The sequence below is a fragment of the Pelodiscus sinensis genome, chromosome 27, assembly GCF_049634645.1.
Source record: "Pelodiscus sinensis isolate JC-2024 chromosome 27, ASM4963464v1, whole genome shotgun sequence".
Classification (NCBI taxonomy): Eukaryota; Metazoa; Chordata; order Testudines; family Trionychidae; genus Pelodiscus; species Pelodiscus sinensis.
The window spans coordinates 1,581,667-1,597,555 of NC_134737.1; the positions used below are offsets into that span (position 1 = coordinate 1,581,667).

Sequence of the window (15,889 nt, forward strand, 5' to 3'; positions counted from 1 at the left end):
ACAGTTTGGAGCGTTTAAATTTGCCTTTCATTAACCCAATATAAGACAACTGGACCTAAACTACATAGGGGAAAAGGAGCAATTTTTTGGTTCATGACCGGGTCTTGCCCATTCTTTTACTCTGGCCCATACGTACAAAAGTAGTTAAGGTACCTAACATCCATTTACACTCTTCTCCATCAGAAGAACACCAGCAACTCCACACAATACACCTACCTCTCTTGGCAGTTGAGCAAAGCAAATTTGCACTTTATAGTAATACAATACTAATGATTAGCATCAGTTTCTCAGCCACAACAGTACAATCTCTCTCCTTTCCCCCAGATATAAGATTATATACATTACGATGCAGCATTATTTCAAAACACCTTTCTATTGCTAAGCAATACTTTCTGTAATCTATTAATAACGTAGGTTCCCTATATATTTTGGAAGATGAGCTATCATTAAGAGTTAATTCCCTGGATAAACAAAGTTTGAGAAGCAGGACACATTTGACAATGAAACCATATAGAACCACAATGCTTTTCCAAAACTCTGCTAAGCAGAATTTGTTTATTTCATTTGAGAGGAAAGAAACTGCTAGCTGCTTTGACAGCTATGCAACTGTTTTATTCAGCTTAACGGGGAGCAAGGGAGAATTTAGCAGGCCCTGATCCCTCCATCAGGGAATGTAGTTCAAAGAGCTAGACAGAGTCATGAAAGTTAGGTCCATCAAAAGCTATGAGCCAGGATGGGTAGGAATAGTATCCCTAGCCTCTGTTTGCCTGGAGGTGGGTAACAGGAGAGGGATCCCGTGAGGATTACCTGTTGTGTTCCCTCCCTCTGAATCATAGAACTGGAAGAGACCTCAAGAGGTCATCAAGTCCAGGCCCCTGCCCAAGGCAAGACCAATCCCAACTAAATCAACCCAGTCAGGGCTTTGTCAAGCCAAGACTTCAAAACCTCTAGGGATGGAGATTCTACCAGCTCCCTAGGTAACCCATTGCAATGCTTCACTACCCTCCTAGCGAAATAGCTTTTCCTTAATATCCAATCTAGACCTCTCCCACTGTAACTTGAGACCACTGCTCCTTGTTCTGCCATTCATCATTACTGTGAAAAGCCTTTCTCCATCCTCTTTGGAATTCCACCCCCCCAGATAGTTGGAGGCTGCTCTCAAATCGCCCCTCACTTGTCTCTTCTACAGACTAAACAAACCCAAATCCCTCAGTCTCTCCTCATAGGTCATGCGCACCAGCCCCCTCATCATTTTGGTCGCCCTCCACAGGACCCCCTCCACATCCTTTCTGTAATGGGGGGCTCAGAACTGAACACAATACTCCAGATGTGGTCTCACCAGAGCCGAATAAAGGAGAATAATCACTTCTCTGGATCTGCTGGCAATGCTCCTCCTAATGAAACGTAATATGCCATTAGCCCTTTTGGCTACAAGGGCGCCCTGTTGACTCATATCCAGCTTCTCATCCACTGTAATCCCCAGGTCCTTTTCTGCAGAACTACTACTTAGCCATTTGATCCCCAGCCTGTAACAATGCTTGGGATTCTTCCGTCCCAAGGGCAGGACTCTGCACTTGTCTTTGTTGAACCTCATCAGATTTCTTTTGGCCCAATTCTCTAATCTGTGCAGGTCACTCTGGACCCCCTCCCTGCCCTCCAGCATCTCTCAGAATCCTAGAGCAGGCAGGGACCTCAGGAGGCCATCAAGACCAGCCCCCACTCATTGTCATCTGCTAACTTGCTGAGGGTGCGATCCACCCCCTGGGCAGACAGGACACTGGGCCGGGCGGGCCTTGGCCTGGCCGCTCGGATGTGTCCCGACTACAGCAGGGAGAGCGCCCCGCGCAGACACAAAGTCCATCTCTGCCGCGGCCACGCAGACCCGAGCTGCCGAGGCGGGGCCCGCGGATGTCGAGGGGGCAGCCCGCCCAAGCCAGCGAGACGCCCCCCGGCCATAGCTGCGCGGGGGGGGGGGGGGGTTACACGTCCGCGGGCCGGCGGGAGGGGCACGGGGTGCCCATCTGCACCCCCTCCCGCTGCGGACACCGCCACTGCCCTGGGCTCTCCGGCGAGCTCCGCACGCAGCAGCCGAGCCCTCCCCGCGGGCGGCTTCCCAGGGGCGTGTGCGGGGCCGCCGCGCGGGCCGGCAGAACTAACGGCCGGGGGAGCGTCCGCGCGCCGGGCGCCATAGCAACAGCCCCCCAGCAACAGCCCCCCCAACGGACCCCTAGCAACGCCCCCTAGCAACGCCCCCCCCAGCAACGGACCTCTAGCAACGCCCCCCCACCAACGGCCCCCCCAACGGACCCCTAGCAACGCCCCCCCTAGCAACGGCCCCCCCAACGGACCGCCTAGCAACGCCCCCTAGCAACGACCCCCCCAGCAACGGCCCCCCAGCAACGCCCCCCCTACCAACGGCCCCCCCAACGGACCCCTAGCAACGCCCCCACTCACAGGCCCGTGGTGCCGGCGGGCAGCGGCGGCGGGCCCGGCAGGCGCTGGCGGCTGCAGTCCAGCAGGCCGCGGCGGCAGGAGCAGGGCGCGGCGCAGGCCGGGGCGGGCGGGGCGCGGGCCGCGCAGACCGCCAGCAGCAGCGGCAGCAGCAGGGGCAGCGCCCCGCGCGGGGACCCCGCCGCGCGCATCCTCCGGCCGCGGCCTGCCCCAGGCGGCTCGGGGCGCACGCAGGCCGGGTCGCCGCGCTGACCTCAGCGCGCACGGGGGGCGGGGCGGCGAGGCCAGCCAGGTGGGGAGGCGGCGAGAGGCAGCAGGGGGCGGGGCTTCCGCCAGGCACCTGAAGCGGGAGGAGCCAAGAGCGGAGGGAGGGGGAGGAGACGAGTTGAGCGCTCGCGGAGGGGGGGAGGAGGCTGGAGAGTGACAGCTCAAGTGGGAGGAGCCAGCCTGGGGAGGGGGTGGAGCTTCAAGCCGTGGGCAGGGCCTTGGCTCCAAGGTGGGAGAACGGGCGCAACCCCTTTGCTGTAGGGGAGCCTGAAAACCCGCCCACTGCTAAGAGCCCCTCCCCCCGCTTGCAGGAGGGACGACTGATCCCGAGGGACACATAATGACAAACAGGGTGGGGGTGCGGTTAAACGAGGGAGCCGGGCGGGGACACCGAGCAGAGAACCCCGGACAGCGCCCGCGGCTCCTCAAAGCTGCCCATGGAGCCCTGGACGCTGCCAGGGGAGCTCTGCACGGGCACGTGACACCAGGGAGGAACAGTCACAGAGCAACCTTTCATCCGGTATTCTCCTCCCAGCTTTTGCCGGGCCAGGAGGAGATTGACGAGGAGGTCTCGCGACTTTGTGGGGCCTCGGATGGGGTGTTGTTACCCACTCCCCGGAGGCCACCCCGAGTTCGGGTGCGCCAGCGTCCTAAACAGAGGACGTGTCTCCTGACTGACCGCCTAGCCGCGGTCTATGGCCTGTAGCTTGGTGTGCTTCGGGCCTACTTGGACCCGAGGGGCCGGGAAGGGGGCTCGGGCCCTCCCACTCTCCAAGCCCCAACCCAGGGCCCTAAGACGGGGATGCCTATCCCTTCTCAGTGGAGGGGGTCGAGTTCCCCAAACCCTCCACTCGCGGGGTTCGCGGTCCCGCCCTGGGTCCCTTCTTCCCGGCTTAGCCTCAGTCGGTTCCCCAGCGAGGGGATAGACTCACCTGGAGCCCCTTCCTTTGGCAAGGGTCCGGCCGCGAGGGTTCCCTCACCCCCGGCTCCTCTGGCGGGGGGGTGGACTTCTCCCACACCCAGGAGCTTCCCCCCCTTTGGCTGTGGCCGCCGCCCTTTTGAATCCCCCGCCCTTTCGTCTCCTGGGCCGGCGTTGTCCCGGGGTTTAGGGCCCCACCCTTCCTGGCGTCCCGCCCGTCGCCTCCACTGACGTCATCCGCAGGCGTCGGGCTGACCTGCAGATTGCCGGCCGCGTCGGCCCTTGGTGTGGCTCCCAGACTCCCCGCGGTCCGCCCCCCTTCGTCCGCCCCCCCTCTTGGGCGCTTGTTCCCTGCCCTGGCGTCCGGTTCAGGGCGGGGTGGCGTGGACGAGCCGCCTACCCCGTCACAGGTGTGCATAAATAAAAAGGTGTGGGGAGACGTGCGGCCAGAGGAGGATCCAGGATAAGGACTGCAACCTGGCACATTCCAGATATGCATGTGCCAGGTTTTCCCTCATGCCACAAAAGGGGCAGGGGCAGGGGTGAACTGCGCCAGGTACACGCCCGTGCTCATGGCTCCGGGAAGGAGCCGCCACTGAAGTCCCAGATGGGCCGTGGCATTAAGGTGGAATACACGCTGGCCCTTCAGGGTTCCCCACCCTCAACTGGTCTTAGATAGTCCCACCACTTGGTGTCAGGGTGGGACACGAGGGTGAGGAAATGTAATGTGTGGAGCACAGTGGCCAGGTGGAGGTCCGGTGGAAGCCGGCAGGGAGGGGCCGTGGAACAGGATCCTAAGAAGAAGGGCCGGAGTGCTTGCAGTGAGGCGGGGCGGGGCATCCCCTCTTGCAGGGCTCGCTGCAGGTAATCAAGGGCGGGATGCGACAAAGCTGCCTTCACCTCCTGGAGTAGGCACAGGGAGTTTGGGGGGGTGGAGAGTCCCATGCACTGAGCAAGCGCTTGGGGCTCCATCTAGTCCCCCTATTGTAGTCCAGGAGGTCTCCGACCTTGGTGGTTTCTGCCAGGATCAGCCTCTGGCAAACTGAGGGAGACTCCGCCACCTGCACGCACAAGGCTGGACTGTGGAGCAGGGGCTCCGCGAGGAGGTCTGCTCCCTCGGTGGCCACAACGGATCTGGTCACTGAGAACAGCTTCCAGGTCTGGAGGAGCTCCTGGTAGAATTCTGGCAGCGCTGAGAGGTCTCGTGGAAGACCCCTCGGGTAGAGAAAAAAGAGCTGCCGGTCGTATCGGAGCCCTTGGAGGCAGCAGAGGAAGGTGTGCACCAAAAGGCTTCACGCCGGACTACCTGCACTATAGAGGAGTCTCTGCAGGTCCTGGAGGCAGAAGGCCCAGACCTGGCCGCGCATGCAGACCAGGCCCTGTTCCCGCCCCCCCCCCCCCCCTCCGCTCCAAGGGAAGACACGAGACTCCTGCAGAGACCCAGTGCAGTCCTGGCCAGAAGAACTCCAGGGCTATTCTCTGGAGTCTGGCCAGGACCTCTGGGGCCAGGCTCAGGGTGTTGAGCCGGTGCCAGAGAATGGACAGGACCAGCTGATTCAGTACCAGTGCCCTCCCCCAAAAGGAGAGACACTGGAGCAGTCCCGTCTGTCTCCGCAGCTGCTCACCCACCCTGGCCTCCAAACCCTGCCAGTTCTGCGGTGGAGAGGGATATGTGGTGGATAGAAAGACACCCAGATAGAGCAGCGACCCGCACTCCACCTGATGGCCTGACACGTGGGTGGGAGGGAGCCTCCCTGACCACCAGGCCAGAGCCCTTGACCCATTGACCCAGGCGGAGCAGGTCGCCGAGTAGACAACTTGGCAAGCCTGCACCCGCACCAGGTCACCCTGTCCTGGACCACGAGGACCATGTCATCGGCGTACGCCAACAGGACCAGCTGTAGCCCTGGCTCTCAGAGCACCAACGCCATCAACCTCCAGTGGAGGAGAGAGAGGAAGGGCTCGATCGCCAGGGCGTACAGCTGGCCTGACACCGACACCCCTGACATACCCCCCGCCCAAAGCTGACTGGCTTGATCAAGGTCCAGTTGAGCCTGACCAAACATTCCGCGGAGGCGTACAGCACCTGGAGAAAACCCACAAAACGGGGCCCGAAGTCAAAGGCCTGCAGAGTGCCTAGGAGATACCTGTGGCAGCCTGACCCTGCCTGTGCCCCCTGCTCTGGGGTCTTGCTCCTGCCCTGCTGCCTCCTGGGCTTCTGATCCAGCTCTTCGCACCCGCCCCATGCTCTGCCAAACTGCTTCATTAACAGGCCATTGCTACCCAGCAGCGAACATCCAGTGCAGCTTCTAAAGCAGGGCAGGCGAATGGAAACACAAGCCTCAGCCATTGAACAAAGTTCTTCTTAAGCCCCTCCGGGCATCCAGAGTAGGGGGGAACAGCATCTGGAGTGCAAGACGTTGTGATTTATTAGGCCCAAGTCACTAAACTCCATTTCTACAGCAGTAATCTGCCCTGCAGACATGCTGAGCAGCGCATACAATTGAAATGTAATTCGGTCGATGGGCTATCATCAGCTTTCTTTGACAGGGTAACAAGCCCTGTGATGTGGGGAGAAGCGGTAGATGTGGTACCATATATCTTGACTGTAATAAGGTTTAGATAGATACTGTCTCACATGCCCTTCTCATAAACAAACTAGGCAAATACAACCTATATGGAGCAACTATAAGGCAGGTGCATAACTGGTTGGAAAACCATTCACACAAAGTAGTTACCAAAGATTCACCGTCAAGCTGGAAGGGCACATCAAGTGGGTTCCCGAAGGGATCACTTCTGGGTCTGTTTTCAATATCTTCCTCAATGATTTAGAAAATGGCAGAGAGATAATACTTATAGTTTGCAGTGATACCAAGCTGGGAAAGGTTGCAAGTACTTTGGAGGACAGGATTAAACTTCAAAATGATCTGGACAAAATGGAGAAATGATCTGAAGTAAGTAGGATGAAATTCAATAAGGACAAGTGCAAAGTGCTGCACATAGGAAGGAATAGTAAGTTGCGCACATACAAAATAGGAAATGACTCTCTCAGAAGGAGTACCCTGGAAAAGGGATTAGGGCTGACACTGTTGCAAAAAAAAGCACACATGATTCTGGGCCGTATGAGCAGGAGTGTTGTGAGTAATTCTTCTGCTCTACTCTGCACTGATTAGACCTCAGCTGGAGTATTGTGTCCCATTCTGGGCACCACATTTCAGGAAAGCAGTAGACAAATTGGAGAAAATCCAGAGAAGAGCAACAAATGTGATTAAAGGTCTGGAAAACACGGCTATGATTTCAAGAAAGATGTGAAGAAATTGGAGAAGGTCCAGAGAAGAGCAACAAAAATGATTAAAGGTCTAGAAATCATGACCTAGGAGGGAAAGCTGAAAGAATTGGGTTTGTTTAGTTTAGAAAAGAGAAGACTGAGAGGGGACAGGATAGCAGTTTTCAGGTATCTAAAAGGATGTTATAAGGAGGAGGCAGAACAAATGTTCTCCTTGGCCTTTGGAGTCATTGTGGATGGTTCTCTGAAAACATTCACTCTGTGCAGTGGCAGTGAAAAAGGCAAATAGACTATAAGGAATCATTAAAAAAGGGATAGCAAATAAGATATCTACATAAAACCATGGTACGCCCACATCTTGAATATTGCATACAGATGTGATCGCCTTATCTCAAAAAAGATATATATTGGCATTGGAAAAGGTTCAGAAAAGAGCAACAAAATGATTAGGGGTTTGGAATGGATCCCATATGAAGAGTGAATAAAAAAGACTTGGACTTTTCAGTTTAGAAAAGAGGAGACTAAGGGGGGATATGATAGAGGTCTATAAAATTATGACTGATGTGGAAAAAGATAATAAGGAAAAGTTATTTACTTATTCCCACAAGAACTAGGGGTCACCAAATGAAATTAAGAGGCAGCAGGTTTAAAACAAACAAAAGGAAGTTTTTCTTCACTCTGGGTATGTCTAGACTACATGGCTCCGTTGACAGAGCCATGTAGATGAGTTTACTAGACATAGGAAAATAATTTAAATAATCGCCACTTCATTTACATCAAAATGGCTGCCATGCTGTGCCGATCAGCTGTTTGGCAGCACAGTGCAGTAGTCTGGACGCACCGCGGTCGACAAGGGAAGCCTTTGTCGACCACCCCGGTACGCCTCGTGAAATGATTTAAATAATCGCCGCTTCATTTCCCTATGCCTAGTAAACTCATCTACATGGCTCTGTTGATGGAGCCATGTAGTCTAGACATACCCTCTGCGTATAGTCAATCTGTGGAACTCCTTGCCAGAGGATGTGGTGAAGGCAAGAACTTGAACAGAGTTCAAAAAAAGAGCTAGATAGATTCATGGAGGGTAGGTCCATCAATGGCTATTAGCCAGGATGGGTAGGAATGGTGTCCCTAGCCTCTGTTTGTCTGGAAATGGATGACAGGAGAGGGAAGACATGATGATTAACTGCTGTGTTTACTCCCTCTGGGGCATCTGGCATTGGCCACTGTCAGGTGACAGGATACGGGGCTAGATGGACCTTTGGTCTGACCCAGTGTGGCCGTTCTCATGTTCTTATAAGTTGTTTCTAAAAGGTGTTGCTATCCTCTGTTTCTCTGGAGGTGGGTGACAGAGGAGGGATCACATGAGGATTACCTGCTGTGTTCCCTCCCTCTGGGGCATCTGGTATTGGCTGCTGTTGGCAGACAGGTACTGGGATGGAGGGACTGTTGGTCTGACTTAGTATGGCCGTTCTTATGTTCTCTGGTGATAGGACAAGAAGCAATGGGCTTAAATTGCAGCAAGGGAGGTGTAGGTTGGACATTAGGAAAAACTTCCTGTCAGTGTGGTTAAACACTGGAATAAATTGCCCAGGGAGGTTGTGGAAACTCCATCACTGGAGATATTTAAGAGCAGGTTGGATTGACATCTGTCAGGGATGATCTAGACGGTGCTTGGTCCTGCCATGAGGGCAGGGGACTGGACTTAATGATCTCTTGAGAGCCCTTCCAGTTCTAGTCTTCTGTGATTCTAAGACTGAAAAAAAAGTATGTATTTAGTCGGTAGAAGAGAAAACTGAGCAGGGACATAAAGCAATGGGCTTAAACTGCAGCAAGGGAGGTTTAGGTTGGACATTAGGAAAAAGTCCCTACCTGTCAGAGTGGTTAAACACTGGAATAAATTGCCCAGGGAGGCTGTGGAATCTCTATCAGTGGATATTTTTAAAAGCAGATTAGACAGACACCTGTCAGGGATGGTCTAGATCAGTGGTGGGCAAATACCAGCCCTACACTGCCCTATTTTCCTGTGCCTCTACAGGTATGAGGGAATCACAGCACCTGTTGACTGCGGATCGCTGTTCCCGGCCAATGGGAGCTGCGATCACCCGTACCTGCGGAGGTGCAGGCAAAAATAATGGTAGCAGCCCACGAGGGGCCAACCCTGGTAACCCTGGTAGCAGCCCGCCAGGTGAACCGCCACCATTTTATTGCCCACCCCGGTCGAGATAATACTCAGCTAATAATGGATAATGCTGCTATGAGTGCAAAGCCCCTCCCAGTGCTAGGGTTCTATGGTTCTAGGCCAGCTGAAACTGGTGCGACAGCGGAGAGGTATGTGCTCAGAGAGTGGGGATGGGTCACCACAACCGTGCTGGTTTGCCTCTCAGGTGGGCCTGTCACTCTCCCCTTCAATCCACCCTTTTCTGCATCAGCTGAGAGGCAGAAACCCATTGTGCAGGTAACCCCCTTTTTTTATTTCATGGGGGCTGGTCCATCCTCTCCTTGCTGTAATCCCAGCTGCTGGTTCTACATGCTGGGAGTTGATATGGAAATGTTCTCAGACAAGGTGGCAGCCTCCCGCCTGGAGTGGCTGTCAAAGAAGCAGTTGCTATTTCCGCACACCAGAGGAGGGCGGCGGGAAGGTGTTTAACACACTCTGTGGCTCTTTTGAATCTGTTTTGGAAAGTTTCACTAAAGGCGGGCCGATACCCCTGCGTGTGCACACACCCCCCCAATTAAAAGCTGAGTGTTTCCGCCCAATCAGCAGTGAGCATTGCCCAGGGAACAAAACTGGCAGTTTTTAGGAGCACCAGTGGGCTGCTGCCCAGCCTGCAGGAGGAAGCTAGAGCTGCTGCAGGTAACGAATCCGGGGGCTGGATCCCAATCCAGTTTGCTGTAGTTTTACAGGTTCTAGGCCTGCAGCAGTTACATGTGGAGGTGCCTGACCAATCCTTAGTCCCAAGAAGGAGAATAGGCCTTGGTTCATGTAGCGCTGGGTTCTAGTTAAAAGAATAGGGAAGTTTGCTGCTTGCCTACAGGGCTGGTGCCTTCCTCTTGCTGCTCTCAGAAGCCAGTTTAGAATGAGGTAAATAGGGCAGTTGTGTATCTATGTGGAATAATTGAGGCACAATGAGAACAACTCATCTGAGAGCAACAAAGGGGCAGCTAATCCCTCAGGGGAGTATGTCAGGGTATGTCTACACTACAGCACTAATTCGAACTAACTAATAGGAATTAGTGCATCTAGACTTAAAAACTAGTTTGAATTAGCGTTTTGCTAATTCGAACTAACATGTCCACACTGAGTGGACCCTTAACCGAGGCTAAGGCTGGCTGGAAGCAGTGCCGGCAGGGCATCAGATTAGGACTTAGAGCGTGGAGCTGCTGTCTCAGGCTAGCCGAGGGCTGTGCTTAAAGGGTCCCGACCCTCACCCCGGACAGACAGTTCTCAGCGGTGCCCCGCTTGCAAAGCAGTCCTGGCTTGGAGTGCCCTGAGTGCCCACACTCGGCACATCAGAGCACTCGGCCATCAGCCCGGCTGCACTTGCCGCAGGCTGCCATCCGGAGGGGGAGGGTCAATCATGGGGCTTCAGGAGAGCTTCCACCTCGAGGAGCCCACAGAGCCAGCCCAGTCCTCCCCATCAGGGGCTCATACCCCATTCCTCCCTCACCTTCTTCCACTTACTCCTCCCTAGCCCCCTCCCTGATGTACAAAATAAAGGACACGTGTGTTCAAAGATAGAAACTCTCTTTATTGAACAAAACTGGGGGAGACTGGGAAAAGGAGGTGGGAGAGGGGAAGAGAGAGGGTGGGAGAGGGGAGGGCAACTAAAATGATCAGGGGTTTGGAACAGGTCCCATATGAAGAGAGGCTAAGGAGACTGGGACTTTTCAGCTTAGAAAAGAGGAGACGGAGGGGGGATAGGATAGAGGTCTATAAAAACATGAGTGGTGTGGAGAGGGTGCATAAAGAAAAGTTCTTCATTAGTTCCCATAATAGAAGGACTAGAGGACACCAAATGAAATGAATGGATAGCAGGCTTCAAACTAACAACAGAAAGTTCTTCTTCACAAAGCAAATAGTCAACCTGTGGAACTCCTTGCTGCAGGAGGCTGTGAAGGCTAGAACTATAACAGAGTTTAAAGAGAAGTGAGATCGAGTCATGGAGGTTGGGTCCATGGAGTGCTATTAGCCAGGGAGTAGAAATGGTGTCCCTGGCCTCTGTTTGTGGCAGGCTGGAGATGGATGGCACGAGACAAATGCCTTGGTCATTGTCTTCGGTCCATCCCCTCCAGGGTCCCTAGTGTTGGCCGCTGTCGGCAGACAGGCTACTGGGCTCGATGGACCTTTGGTCTGACCCAGTACGGCCATTCTAAGCTCAGGGCTCAGGGTTGGGGGTCTCAGTGGACCACCCTGATTTTCATGCAAACCTGCTCCTGGGTGGCCAGGCTGGCAGCTATCCTGCCCTAGACAGCCACTTTCCTGTGCCTAGTGCAGAGGTCGTGAATGAGGTCCACGATGTCCGCACTAGACCAGGCGGGCGCCCGCCTCTTGCGGACCCGGGCAGGCTCCCGGGAGCCGCCAGCCTGGTCCCGGGAAGAGGGGGAGGGCTGGGTGGCAGTGGGTGGCTGGCTCGAGCCGTGCCAGGTGCAGGGTCTGCTGGCTGGGTGCTGGTAGGCTTGCACCTGGCACGGGCACCGTAGCCAGCCCGTCCCCCTTTAAGGGCTCCGGGGACGGGAGGGGGGCAGACGAGTTTCCCTGGTGGTGCCCAGAGTGGCCACCAGGGAAAGCTGGGGAGGGCTAGCCTCCCACTAGTTCGAATTAAGTGGCTACACAGCCCTTAATTCGAACTGCTTAATTCAAACTAGGCGTTAGTCCTCGTGGAATGAGGTTTACCTAGTTTGAATTAAGTTCCAACTAGCGGTTTGCCTGTGTAGCGCCTAGCAAAGTTAATTCGAACTAATGTCTGTTAGTTCGAATTAACTTTGTAGTGTAGACATACCCTCAGGTACTTGGAGATCAACACCATCCTCCTGAAGCAGAGGGCAAGGGCACTCCTGGAGCGAGGGCACTTTCTCATCTCTCTAGGTTGAGGGCATATCCTGAGGTCAAATCCATCTGCGTCCTGAGCTGACTCCCAGGAATGGCATGAATTATATTATCACCCCTCCAGGGATAGGGCTACCTTCCTGCCACAAAATTATCTGTATCACGCTGGTTATAAAGGCAGGAGTACCACCTAGTGGCACAACCGGAAAACTACACCTTGTCCTTAGCGGTGCAATTACAGGTTGAACCTTTCTAGTCCAGCACCCTCCGGACCTGACTGGTGCTGAAGCAGATAATTTGCTGAACCCTGGGAGGTCAGTATTGTCTAGCAGCATTACCAACACTTCCACTGTGCACTGGGCTCTTAGAGGACATGTAGGGGTAAATTAGAGCTAAATCACAGCACAGAACACTGAGAGCCAGGGCTGGTGGCCGCAAACAAACTTTATGGGACTGCAAGAAACTAAGTGGACATCTGGCTAACTCAAATCATGCCAGACCACAGAGGTTGCCAGACCAGAGAGTGCCGGACTACAGAGGTCCAACCCGTAGTACATTCTCGCATCTGACCTTGCTGCCCTTGGGTGCGTCTACACTCCAAATAAGCTATGCACATTGAGCTACATCAGTTATGCAGCTTATTTTGAAATAGGAAGTGTCTATATAGGGCTTATTTCAGAATAGAGTCCTCTTCTTCCGACTTCCCTTACTCCTCGTACAATGAGGGTTACAGGAGTCGGAGTAAGAAGTCCTCCAGCTTGACAGTATTTTGACATTATTTCAGAATAACCGCCTGCTGTGTAGACGCACCTAGGCTCTGGTGCGGCCCACGACTTATTTTTCTATGGATCAGCAGCCCCCAACCCAAAAAAGTTCCCCGCCCCTTCATTACGAGTTCAGCAAACTCTCCTGTCCCCTATAAAGGGTGCTCTTTCATCTAGCATCCTCAGTAACATGGGCTGAGATCTCCCTTGGCCCTCAGCGGGAGCTGCTGCCAGCTCCGTTTCCATGCGAAGTGGCAATCCAGTCTATTTTACTCCTTGCACGTACACAGAGGCGCTGTTGTTCGCAGTGACACGCTTTATCCAGCAGCCTGAGAAATAAGGGTTTGGGGCAGGTCCTGGTGCGAAGAGAAATCAGACTGAAATCTCTGTTCCATCACAATATTGCTCCCTAAACAGACTCACTCCTGCCCACGCCTGCCAGACGCATTTGTCGTGTTACTAGGTTTTTTGCTCTTCACATCTTAATTGGAGTGCAAGCAGACTACAGTTACATTGTTTATGTTAAAACAAGAACGGAACTGCTCGATAACAAACCCACACAAATGCACGTGATTCTTTTCCATATCAAATCTGTTTTCTCTCCCCCTAATCGGGAGGATTTTTAATCTAGCGATTTACAGTCCTGGAGCAGGTTTTCAATGGTGCTCAGGACATGGGCTCAGAGCACAACCAGCCCGAGCTATGGGCACGGAGCATTTGAAAAGCTAGCCCCGAAATCCTTTGCAGAATGGGGCTGCACTGACGGGATTTCACAACAACTGTGCGTAGGGTAAATGAGTCCCCGAGGGGCCAAGGCAAAGGAGAATAACGAGGCCATTGACTCAATGGAAGGAGAGGCAAGACCTCAGTTTGTAAAATCAGGAAGTGGCTGCAGTCTCCAACGAGCTAGTTAAGCAACTAGCAATAAGGCAGGGACTTTTTGGAAGAACTCTGTTTTTCTTAAGAAAAATGCTGTTCCTGGGAGACATATCCCAACCCAGAGAATGAATTCCAGCTCCTGGCCTCTTCTGGGAACAGAGCATGGAACTCGGTCCCCAGGGCCTGTAGCATTGTTGGTTTTTTCCACCATCCTGCCCTGGATTCTCGTCTCTAAGGCTAAGTCCACAACTGGCACTTTACAGCGCTCTAACTTTCTGGCGCAGGGGAGTAAAACGCCCCCGGAGCAGAGCAAGTGGCAGTGCTGGAGAGCTCCAGTGTGAAGCGTGGAAGTGGTTCTTATGGAGCGCTGGGAGAGCTCTCTCCCACCTCTGGGGCGGTGGCCACACTTTCATTGCAAAACTTTTAAGTGCAGACACTTGGATGCATGTCCACATCTGACACAGCGGTTAGCCTCCTCCCTGCTCCTGACAGGCAGTCCAGGCTAGGCCTACTTCCTGCCACCAGGCCGCTTTCGTCTGCATTCGTGTCGTTCATTCTCGGTGCTGCTCTTCACTCTCCTTTCCTTGCTTTCTGCCTCCGCGTCATATGGGGACGGTGATGAGAAAACCATCAGTAATGAGTAGCGCTAAGGGCAGCCTCCCCCCTGAGGAGCCGGGGGGCACGGAGACTGCCGGCTGCCATCAGTCTTCTAATTAGCATTGCACGCCGACCTGGAGGAGACGAATGGGAGCTGTCCCTGGAGTTGGTCCAGGAGGTGCTTCCCTGCGCTTGCTCCCCAAAGCCGCACACGCTGCTTGGAACAAAGAGGCTGCTGGACACGGCTTCCCACAGGCGCTCAGCGTCGGCCAAGAGCTCTCCGGAGAACCTGGCCCTCGTCGCGACAAAGCAGCAGCTGAATCCACACAATTAACGGGTTAAACGTTAGGTTAGCGTAACATTTAACTGGATAACCAGCTAAGCAGGATCCTAGCCCAGCCCCGGGACTGCCACCACCAGCAACAGGCCCTGAGGCTGGGGTTGCTGCTGCCAGCAGGCTCCCAGCTCCGGTGCTGGGGCTGCTGCCGGCTCCCAGTCACGCTGAGGCAGCCCTCCGCCTACGGAGGGGTGGTGGGGAGCTGCTCTCAGGCACTGGTGAGTGATGCTTACTGAGTAACCGGCTAACTGGTTATCCATTCACATCCGTAACCCACCCCTCCCAAGTCCTACTGCGGTGCCTTTCCCACCGGGGCATCCCCCCTTTCTAACCAATGGCCGTGGCTGTTGACCCCTCCTGCTTTGCCTGGTGCAGCTGCGGAGGCTTTAGAGGCAGCCCAGTGCATGAAGTGGCAGCGTGCTCTTGCTCAGGGATTACAGGCGGGGGGCCCCTCACATTGTCTGGGGAGCCCTTCATTGTCTGGCCGCGCTCGGGAGGAGCCCACCCCGGTGGGCAATACAAAGTGTCCTGGGCATGGGTAGAAGTAAGTGCACCCTCGTTCCCCCCAGGGCTGGGAGGTCCGTCTGCAGGGGACCGGCCTGGTTACTGCAGCCTCACAGCAGGCCAAGATGGAAAAGTACCAGTCACAACACGCCTCTGCCTGGAGCCCCCGGCGGGAGTATTCGTACCCTGCAACGCATGTGCCCAGGCTGTCCGGGCTGACAGCCAGAATCCTCCAAAGTGGCTTCTGCAGAGCACCCACAGCCCTCCAGGCTCTCCTAGCACCTCTGGAAATCAGCCCCCAAACTAGCCCCAAACTTGTGTCCCCTTCTGAAAGCGTGGCCCTGTGTCTAGTAATGGGGGGGGGGGGGGGGCATGCCTGTGCTGGTAGCTGTGCCTGCACCGCCACCTGGTGGCCATTTGGGAATTACCAGCCGGTGAGCCCAGCGGCGTGCTGCAGTCGGGGTCTGATTCTCAGGGCGCTGGGTCCCCGCGGCCCCAGTTGAAGTCAGTGCTCAGCGCCTCTGAAAACCAGGCCCGCAGTGGGTTGCTCTCACACCCTGGCACCTTCCCAGCCACCCATGAACACCAACAGGCCTGTAACTGACAGGCGGCTGGTTGTGCCAGGTCCCCTCTGGCGCGAGGGGCAGGTGACGGGTGCCAACACGCAGGCCCGTGCTCTCGGCGCCCCTGGCACTGCCTTTGCAGCGCCCCAGGCTCTGGCACAGAACTTTGGCCCGCAGCAGCCTTTGGCTCAGTGGCGGAAGGAATGCGTCGCCCAGACTGAGCATGGGATCCTGTGAGCCCCAGCCCACGTTCCGCGGAGGGGCGGCGAGGTGGT

The 15,889-nt window shown here is 54.9% G+C and overlaps 1 protein-coding gene across 1 annotated transcript in view; it reads right to left on the reverse strand.

Moving 5' to 3' along the window:
- The window catches only part of LRIG2 (leucine rich repeats and immunoglobulin like domains 2), a 46,555-nt gene extending 43,866 nt beyond the window's left edge, over positions 1-2,689 (reverse strand). Inside the window, exon 1 of the mRNA XM_075910279.1 lies at positions 2,455-2,689. Coding sequence (XP_075766394.1) covers positions 2,455-2,642 — 188 coding nt within the window. The 5' untranslated portion in view covers positions 2,643-2,689. The remainder of the gene's footprint in view (positions 1-2,454) is intronic.
- Between the last annotated feature and the right edge of the window lie 13,200 nt (positions 2,690-15,889).